Source organism: Humulus lupulus, chromosome 7 (genome assembly GCF_963169125.1).
Source record: "Humulus lupulus chromosome 7, drHumLupu1.1, whole genome shotgun sequence".
In the NCBI taxonomy this organism is placed as follows: domain Eukaryota; kingdom Viridiplantae; phylum Streptophyta; class Magnoliopsida; order Rosales; family Cannabaceae; genus Humulus; species Humulus lupulus.
In genome coordinates this window covers 112,641,180-112,651,414 of record NC_084799.1, presented here as the reverse complement: position 1 = coordinate 112,651,414, position 10,235 = coordinate 112,641,180, and the positions used below count along the sequence as shown (strand labels likewise).

The following is a 10,235-nucleotide window of genomic DNA, read 5'->3' as shown; positions in this document are numbered from 1 at the left end:
TGTCTAGGTAAGTCCTTTGCTTGGTAAATCTAAGTCTTTAATTCTCTTTCTCTCTTCATTATCTCTTGTTATCTTAGGTGTTTATTTTAGATTTTTCCCAAAATTAGCAGCTTAGGGTTCTTGTTCGAATGCGATTTTTGAGTTAGAAATCTAAGTTAGGTTGTTTTCTTTGTTGTACTTTATAATAACCCATATTATCTGTATTGTGATACTCTTTATATTAGTTTTCATACTTACAATCTATGTTTCATCATGTTTGTAAATCTTTGTATTGAAAGCTTTAAGTTTTAGTTATTTTATTTTGATTTATTTGGACCAAAGAATAAGTATATCTTCTATTTATTCCCCTAGAACCCCATAAACCATGAAGTTGAATTTATTATGTATACTCTAAGTTTTGTTTCATCTTCCATTGTAGTGTACCAAATTTTTTTTTTGTTATTAAAATTTTTGTGTTTTATTTTAATTAATTGTCAAGTGTGGTGAATTATTTTATTTAATAGTTTGTATGTTTAAATTAATTGTTAGAATTTTTTTGGTTGAATTTTGTGATTTTAATTGTTAAATGTTATTTATTTATTTTATTTTAAAAAGGTGATTATGTGAGTTTTGGTTGAATGCCTAAGGTGCATGGTAGGTAGTGATGCACCCTAGTTATTGAGTGTGTGCAAGTACATGGTAGCATGGTGCACATGTGTAGAATTTACTATACACTTGTGGTTTCCTTTTATTAGATTTAATTATTTAAAAAAAAAGAAAAGGGAAAGAGAGTCTTGGACGTGTAGCATGGTGGGAAAGGAGGAGAGAAATTACCATTTTCTTTATTGGGAGATTTTAGATAAAATAAGCAAGGATGCTATCATCTTTATTTTCCTCCAATTAAGAAAAATCAAAATAAATAAAAATTGAGAGAAAATAAATAGAAAATAGGAAATTTACCCTTTTATTTTAATAGACTATTATGGGAGAATTAGGATAAATGGGGAAGAAAATTGGAGAAGAGAGCAATATACTCTTGGGCTGCTGAATTCTAGAGAGAGAGAGAGGATGTGGCGTGAGCTAGGGAGAGAGAAGGAAGAAGAAGAGAAAGAAGAAGGTATTGAGAAAACGCTAGGTTTGTGCCTCTTATTGTTTTTTTTTTTAATGACTAAAACCTTGTTTTCTTCTCTTGGATGGTTGTTGTTTTTCCTCTCTCTGTACAAGAATTTTGCCTAAATATTACAAATTTTTAGAAGTGCTATTGTTATATGCTAGTAAATAAAAGACACGGACACATGACATATTTTTATTTATAAAAGTAAAGCTCTTTAGGCGGCAAATGAAACATTCATTAGGCGCCAAATGAAAATGACAAAAGAAAAAGCAAATGAAAAAAAAGGCTTATCCCTAATCTCTCAAATATGAATCCCTACCCTAATCACGCCTCCTCTGCTTCTTTTTCTCTCTCACACCTAGCTCTTTCTCTATCTCTTTGTTACAGTCTCTCGGCTCTCTCTCCCTCATGCCTCTACTCTCTAGTTTGACTGTAACACCACGACTAAGCCTACTGAAACAGTTTAGTCTCTCGTCACTCTCTTTTGTTGAGCCGTTGAAGCACACATGACGACGCCCCTGCTGAAGCAAGAACCCAAGCAACCCAGCAGCTCAAGAAGCCGTTTGTCTCTGTGAGTTTTCTTTTCCTTTTATTTTTTTAGATTTCAGTTTAATATCAAGAAAACATTTTGAATATATCAATACATATATTTGTTTGTGTTGGAATTGTTTCTAATGGAGAGGATATAGTGTGAAAAAGTAGAGAGGTTGTAAGCATTAGAATACAAGAAAGAGCAAAGAGCTTTTATGTGTTAAGAGATAAACTTTTGAGAGCACAAATGTTGTGAAAGTTTTGGTTCTTGCTGCATGTTGAAGAACCTATTTGAAAATTTCTTGTTCTTAATTCGTTTTTGTGCACTACAGTTTGTTTAATTGTTTTTCCTTAGTTTGAGATAACCCAGGTAAAGCAAGAACCAGGTAACCTAGTGGTCGGAAGAGTAGTATTAAGGAAAATGTGTGCATATTTGTATCTGTTCACAAGAAACTTATAGTGACTCTATATTGTTTAGTATTTGATGCCGACTTTAGACTCAATGCACACTTATATGCAACCCGAATGAATTACCTATAAGAACAAAACTAGGAGAACTAAAACTGACCACTTTAGTTCTTCAGTAGTATTAGAGAATTAACTTTCACTCTGTACATGAATCTATTGAGATTCATCTGCTTGTTCGAAAAATGTAGTGCCAGATTTTCATTTCCAATAGTATTGAGCATAATTATATTCGGTTGATGACGATAAATTCTAGTCTTTTCAGGCAAAGTTTTGGAAACAGTATGTGGAGTCACATATGGCTATAAATAATGATGAGGCTACAAAACATATATTTAGTTGTTGTTTATTGAATTTTCTTCAAGTTCCACTTTGGTATGTTTTTTGAATCGTAGTGATTAGTGAACTATGGTTGCTTTCATGTTGTATATGTAAATTTTAAATGATGTTCTTATCAACTAAGCTGCACTTATGATAGATATAAACTATTTTTTTTTAACCATGAATACTATCACTAGCTACACCATCTCTCTGTAATATATCTTTAACAACTTTTCCCTGACTACTTTCACTATTTATTATGTTTTTTTCTCACATCATTTACTGTTCTCTCTCTCTCACCTCCTTTTTTCTTTAATCTATTTTTGTTTGTTTAACCTTCTAATTATATGTTTCATTTATTACTTGTGCATGCTTTGTAGGCAGTGCTACATTAAGTTCATAAGAAAGACCAATGATAAGAAAGGGCTAGAGGGTCGAGAAGAAACTAACAAGGCATATGATTTCATGCTCAACTATGTTGGTGTGTCTTATCACCCCAGCTTTTTTGATGTTATTGATGTTTATACTGTTTTGTCAGGATACAGACACACACACACATATATATAAACAAATATGTATTGTTAATAGGTGCTTAAGTTTCCTATGATAAACTATAATTGTGGAGTGCATGAAAAGATGAGCATTAACCATTTGTTGTTTTTTTTTTTTTGAAAAGAAAAGAAACTCTGTATTTAATCTATAAATAAGTTAAAATACAAAGAAATAGGAAGCATTAACCATTTGTTCTTATGCTGCCAAATAGCATCAAAATTGTGGTTGCTTAATAATGAGATCGATATTTACATTTTGTGGGCTACCAGTTTTTTCACACCTATTTGGTCAAAATGTTTAGGCTTTGATCTTGGGAAAGATTTTGAGGAGTGGACATAGCATCTGGATCTGTGTGGATGGAGTACATCACTTTCTTAAAGCCATTGCCAGTATGTTCTTCTTTCTCTGATTTCTGACATTAATTGTGGACCTCAATAGGTTGAACATAATACATTAATTGCTTCTATTTACCAATTTTGTTGTTCAAATGAGATGACTGCAGGAATAACATCCACAGGAAGAGTCATTACAAATGATTGCTGTACGGAAAGTATATCAAAAGGCCATTGTTACTCGTGCATCACATTGAACAAATTTGGAGGGACTATGCAAATTTTGAAAATTCTGTTAGTCGTCAACTGGTAATTTGTTTGTTTCTACTGCATATATGTTCTGTTCTATATCAGTGTTGTTGGATAGATCTATTTATTTGTATATGTATTCATGATTTTTTTTTCCTGAAGAATCAATTAGTAGTTACCCATTTGTTAGATTAGCGCAACTCCTCTTAGACACAACACACACCCAAACACTTGAGTTTGTATTTGTGTTTTCTAAATTCCATCTTATTATATTTTAGATAAGAAATTTGATATTTTGATATTTTCCAAGCAAAAGGACTGATATCTGAATATCAACCCAAATTTAACAGTGCTAGGGCTGTCTATAGGGAGCGTAAGAAATATATTGATGAAATTGATTGGAATATGCTTGCTGTACCACCAACTGGCTCGCACAAGGTAATTTTTTGCTTTTCTATTGTAGTGTGCTTTTTTTAGCACTGGTATTTTGTTGTTTATCCTTTTCTCATTTTCCAAGCATACATGGTTCACTTGGGTAAAAACTTGTGATCTAGCACTGGTATTTGATATTTGAAACTAAGTTGTAATTGTATGGCAACTTGAGTGCATAGGTGGGTTGTTTAGTACAACTTGTAGTGGGTTTTAGTCTACTTGTGACATTGTATCTTTTAACCTAAATTCTTTTTGTATTTTAACAAGAAAAATGGAAGTACCATTTTTTTAAGAAGCTTTTACTTGAATGTGTAACTAAAATTGAAAATTTTAATTTGTTGTTTACTTTGCTTGTTATTGTAGGAAGAAATGCAATGAATGGCATGGAAAAAGTTGTTAGAATTTGAAAAGTAAGAATCTATACTATATTTGTGGTAAAACTTCATTAATGGTTTTCAATTATCTGTAACTATGATAGATTGAAAATTGAGCAAAATTAGTTACTAATAGTTAGGTTGCTGGAAAGTGAAAGTCTAGAAATTAAGGAATTTGAATGAAATGACTCAGAATTGAACTGCTGTAGCAAAAGTGCATGAATTGACATGGCAGGGAAATAAAAGATTGAAATTAAACATTGTGACCACTTTAGATATCATGAATTGGATAAGTAGACAAAACTTATAAATTGCAGAAATTGTAGAAATATAAGTAAATATCATATCCGATAACTAAATAGAAATCATTTTCTTGTAAATGGAACGAAGCCACTTGATAAATGTAGTTTATTCTTGGAATTCGATTCTTTTTGACATTTTTTTGTAAAAATAATTCTTTTAACATTAGAATAACCAAAAGCCCTTAATTAAGCTTTTTCTACTGTTTATCTTACTGGTTTAAGCAGAAATTAGTCACCATGTGCATAACAACACATTAGAAACACTATATAATCAGCAATCAACTAAAAAAAGGTTACTTAAATTTTAAAAATAGAATAAGAAAACTATGTATACTTGGTATGAATTAAGTTACTCAAAAGTATGTTTGAAATAAGTGAGCTAATCTTTGATGTATAGTTCTTGTTAGCTTTATAAACAATTAAATTTTATTTTGGTTGATACAAGTATGTATCCACCATTAGATATATAGTCTTATCAAAATTTGGTTCTTTTTTGGTTAGAACAGGATAATTAAGTTGGTGATCATGTTGAAACTTATTTTCTGAAATATTAGTCACTCAATTCTTATTGTTGTTGCATTTCGTTTAATATTCTGTTTTCCCCTATTTGGAATATTTCTTGCTTAATTGAGGAAGTTTTAATGTTCACCATGTTCATGACTAGAATTTTCATGTATTAATGATCTTGTCATTACTAAGAGGTTTGATGAGTCATTGAGACTTTTTCTTTTGCATGTTCATTTCTTTTTAAACTTAAATATAATGGACGTGTTTACAATGATTAATTGATATTGGGTTTTACTTTTCTAATATTATACGAAGGCCCCCATAATGGAATCTACAATTATGTGTAAATTATAAGTCTACTTCGTAGGTGCTTTTGTAGCCATTTCTTTGGGTGCACCAATAGGTATGCCACTTGCAAGCTTGGCATGCTATTCTTTTTTAGGTATGCCACTTTCTGAGTTTTTTCTTTATTTTTTTAGACCACTTGCTGTTTTTTTCTTCTTTAATAAATATTGATATCAGAGATTAATTTCCATTACTGCAGCTATTTTGTGGAGGACTAACTAGATCCACAATTTCCATTATATTGTGTTTAATTGCATGATTTTAATGATTTTTTTTTAACAATAGAATAGTTTATAATCCAATACCCATGTTTCCTTAATAGAAGTTGCTTAGTTTTATTTTCACTGCTAATGATTGTGATTTTGTATTGTGGAATAGATTAAAATTTTAGCTCTACTTTGGTATAATATGGCACATATTCAGAATATAGCCACAATTTTGTGTGATTTTGAATTAAAAACTTGTAAACTTGGGTTTTTAAAAGTTTGGAGAATGATGCTGAAAACTCATGTATATTGTATGTTGTAACCCAGTGTTTTTTCTCTCTAATTTTCTCCCTTTCACCTCTGAATTTATCTATTTGTTTGTGGAAATATCACTACTTCTTCGCCTTTTCTTTTTTAATAGGCTCATAATACCGAGCTAGAAGATGAACCACCAACAAAAAGTCGACTTTCATCAGCCTTTGTCAAGGTATAAAGAAGAAAGTCTTGTGTTGTGCTTTAGAATTATGCTGCTGAATCTTTTTTTCATTTTCATTAATCTTTATGTATCGATATAGTTCTTTAGGTATCATAAATCTAAAAATAGTAATGTTGAGCTTTTAAATATCCTAAAACTGGTAGACACATACTTTATAAGTTTAGATTCTCAGTTCTAGAATAACATGTTAATAAGTGAAAGAAAAAAAAAGTCTCACTCTTTGGTTATTACTCTTGGTTAAGAGATTTTCCATTCTGTGACTGTCTATCTATTATTTTCCTGAATTTCCATCTGTTTGTCTTTTCTCTTATTGTACCTTCTATATTTAATTCTAGTCCTACACAATATTATTTGGTTCAGTAGTATGTTTTCTTGGCTATACAACCTGTAAAGTCAAAATCTTTCATAGATGCATTCTAAAATTTTGTGATAGGTTGCAGTTTCCACTAAAAAGGCATATATAAAATTTATTTCTAATGGATTTGTGTCTCAACTTGTGATTAAACTACATAACATATTGATTTGGATATAAATAATTGCCAAAAGTTCTTCAACTATATCACACCAAATTGGATAAAGCTAGCTAGAAGCAAACTTGATTTAAGAACTGAGAACATAATCTTTTTAGCCTAAGAAGTAAGAATCATACCACTTAGCAATATATGAAAGCCTTAGAAAAGCATAGATTATCACACTTATACTTGTTGAACTGTTGGGACTCTTAACTATGGAAAAACAATACAACTACGTACTCTATGTTTGCTATTTTTATTTGAGCTATAAATCGTATTGCAGATTTAGTATTGCATTTGGGAAGGCATTTATATGAACTAGACATGTCAGATATCTTAATTTCTTATAAGTTTTCATAGTATTTTATTAATTTTGGTCCCTCTCTTATAAGGTTGCATAGCTTATTTTCGTATAATTTTTTTTATACTATAGCTTACAGCAGTAAAAAGTATATAAAGATTGAACTAGTAATGGTTTCTTTTTATTTTCCTCTGAATATATGAGTTATTAAGAGTTTGGTATTTGGAAATTTTGGAAGTTTCTTTATTTTGACGTAATCCTTATTTTATGTGTTTTGGATTGTAGAGATCTTTCAATCAACTTTACTGGTTCAAGACCTCAAGAACTTAGTCAGTTTCAGAACTTGCTTTCATTGTAAGTTTTTTTTTTTTGGTTGTTCCTCAACATTGAATGGCACAAACCATTATTTATGTTTGTGTCAAGCATTCGCCCTCAAGTTTATCAGTTCTTGCTAATGTTTTTTCATAGGTCTTTGTTCTCTAATTATTGACGCTTATTTTCACAAGAGATTAGAGCACAACAATATATCAAGTGATATTGCTCAACTGCCTCAGCCTTATTGTACAGTGAGTTCACTATTCACAAATTTTTGTTTCTTTATCTTTTCTTGTAATGTAGTCTACATGATAGAAAAACTCACATGAACTTGTTTTACAACTTTGAAATGACCAAATATGTGCAGAAATGTATCTTACAACAACTTAGCATGTCTCAGGTATATTATTAAGATTTTCTTTGTTTAGTTCATGAATTTTTCTTACCATTAATGTATATTAGATATTACTTGTATTCTTTTTTTTTTTTTTTTGTTGAACTCATCTTTACTAACTGGCATTGCAGATTATGTAGTTGAACAAACGGATTCCAACATTAAAATAAGTAAAGAGGTGTAGAAACATGCTAGGGTTTGTGTTGGCATATTGTTAAATAAACATGTATGAATTTTGTGAAATATTATGAAAAGGGAGAATTTCATGAATTGTTGTACTTGCTTATTGTGTAGAAATAATGTTGTATGTGATGAAAAATGTTATTGAATGTTTAAATAATTTTTTGCAAGTGTTTTGATGTTTCAAGAAATTAATTGGAGGATTTTAAGATGCCTTGAAATAATATTTTACATAATTAATTACCAACAGATTTTTCTTTATTTTTTAGAAAATGTGAGTTTTAAACAAAAAAATGGTGATTTTGAGTATATAGTTAGTTGCTGGAATTTTAATAAAAACTTGAAGTTGTGTTTTAAAATAAAAGAAGTTTTGTGTATATGGTGAAATAAATCAACATCCTAACCCATGAAAATATTAAAGATTATATTTCTATTATGACTATGAGAGTTTATATTAAAAGTTATGATTTTCTTTATTTTTAATCAAGAAAAATAGTGAATTTATTTTACATGTAATTTTCAAATAAATTAAATTATGGCTAAAAGTTTAGTTAAGTATTTATAAAAATAATAATTTGATTTTCACATATGAATTTATTTTATTTTAAAAATTTGATCTTAAAAAATAACACAAGTAAAAATATATTTTTTCACATCTAAATTAGATTTTTCTCACATTAAATTTATAAATTTGTTAATTGGATTATAATGTTATTTTTCTAAATAAACATGTTAAATTATGAGTATTTTTCATAATTTTTAGTCTTAGTGATTTTATGGAATTTAAAAGTAAGTAATGGAATAATTATATTTTAAATGATTAAATAAATTATTTCATGAAATAAAATAATGTCTTGAGAGATTTAATCAACCTAGTAATTTTAAGATGACAAACAATGGTAATCAAGTATGTTACAATTTCATTATTTTAAAAAACGATAGAAATAAGCGTGTATGAATTATCGTTTTTAATGTTTTCCTACGTATGCATGTTGCATGCAATTTCACTTTTACGTTTAAAAATATGTCTATTATGCAACCGTATAGTTTTAATAGCAAGACCATGCATGCAATATACGTAGAATATGCATTATTCTTTTATGATCTTATGTGGAAATAAATCTTGTTTGGATGTTGTGAATAACTTTCACCATGTGTGCGTGGCCCATGCACCCATGGTTTATATGAATGGGCAAAATAGAGTTTATGAGATGCTAAGGAATGTTATTTTTATTGTGGTATATGCTCATTGTGAAGTTGTTGTTTTACCTTGCTTGGACATGAGGTAAGAAAGTTAGATAGAATTTTGTTTGTTTATGCTATGAATGGTAAGATCGTTGGTATGAACGAGGATGTAATGATTTATGTGTTATGAAGTATGAAATGCTTTGTTATAATGATGTGACTGGATTGTATGTCATTTTGAATGTTGTATGATATGAATGGATGTTAGCGTGATGAATGCCACACATCAAAAATGAGTTGCTAAGGATATGAAGACGTAACCCGAGTTACTAAGGATATGAAGACGTAGCTCAAAGGGCGGACGCGCCGAGGTTATTCAAGGACCAAAAATCTTGTTTACCACAAAGGGTGACATGGACAAGTTAGCGGGTCATGTTCACAAGGATGTGATGTTTATGTGATGATGTTATGATGATGATTTTGCATATGATGCTAATGTTATTATGATTATGTTTATGTTTTTTATGTTGATGCTATTACGATAATGATGTTATGATGTGTGACGATGTATGATGCGATTATGATTTGTTTGATTTACTTCTGTGTTGTTTGTACTTCTTTACTGGGCTTTTAGCTCACCCCTTTACTTTCCCTTCCAGGTAGCAAATAGGTTTCTCTATGGCACGCATGGTGATGTGGTGTGTATGGTGTGGGGGCATCCTATAGATGAGAAACGATCAATTTAAACGTCATTTTCTTTTAATAATGTTATGTTATTTTGGACTTTCTAAACTTATCAGTGAGACTTGAATTTTGGTTGTTGTAAGAACTTTGTATGAAAACTTTTATTTTTTTAAAAAAAAAAACTATTGGGCCTAACTTGTATGTTTTTTACAAGACCCCACTAGGATTTTTATAATAAGTAGCTTTTTTCTTATGAACCTATGAATATGTAAATGTTTTATAAAACACTAGATTAGGGTGTTTTACATCCACTCTCATCTCAGGTTTTATTTTTTGTTGATGTTTTTCTTTTCTATATATTCATTATGATATTAGCTTCTGATTCTTTTTTGGAACAATTTACTTCGTTATTTTCTTTGTGGATAATCATGTTAGGAATTTATTTAATTATTGAATAGA

At 29.6% G+C, this 10,235-nt stretch overlaps 1 protein-coding gene across 14 annotated transcripts; it reads left to right on the top strand.

Moving 5' to 3' along the window:
* Nucleotides 1–920: 920 nt before the first annotated feature.
* Nucleotides 921–9,971, top strand: LOC133788546 (uncharacterized). Of its 14 annotated transcripts, none has more exons than XR_009873267.1 (12): nt 1,140–1,664; nt 2,791–2,891; nt 3,264–3,351; nt 3,465–3,603; nt 3,894–3,981; nt 4,339–4,385; nt 5,474–5,600; nt 6,131–6,196; nt 7,304–7,372; nt 7,487–7,584; nt 7,701–7,733; nt 7,859–9,971. XR_009873267.1 is itself a non-coding variant. In XM_062226068.1 (10 exons), the coding sequence occupies exons 3-8, from the start codon at nt 2,868–2,870 to the stop codon at nt 7,346–7,348; spliced, it is 450 nt and encodes a 149-aa protein (XP_062082052.1). In that variant the 5' UTR covers nt 921–1,096; nt 1,481–1,664; nt 2,791–2,867; the 3' UTR covers nt 7,349–7,372; nt 7,487–7,584; nt 9,752–9,971. The 14 variants fall into 14 exon arrangements, 4 of the variants coding, with proteins under 4 accessions (XP_062082052.1, XP_062082053.1, XP_062082055.1 ...); XR_009873264.1 differs by having other exon boundaries at nt 1,141–1,664; nt 9,752–9,971; XR_009873265.1 differs by lacking the exon at nt 7,701–7,733 and having other exon boundaries at nt 1,141–1,664; nt 3,455–3,603; nt 9,752–9,971.
* Nucleotides 9,972–10,235: the final 264 nt, after the last annotated feature.

What these genes read in the sequence shown, in the direction of transcription:
- LOC133788546 (XM_062226068.1), top strand. Translation starts at nt 2,868, where the DNA reads ATGATTTCATGCTCAACTATGTTG. An exon ending in TTTCATGCTCAACTATGTTG is followed by an intron (nt 2,892 to 3,263) that starts GTGTGTCTTATC and finishes CAAAATGTTTAG; the next exon opens with GCTTTGATCTTGGGAAAGAT. An exon ending in TTTCATCAGCCTTTGTCAAG is followed by an intron (nt 6,197 to 7,303) that starts GTATAAAGAAGA and finishes TTTGGATTGTAG; the next exon opens with AGATCTTTCAATCAACTTTA.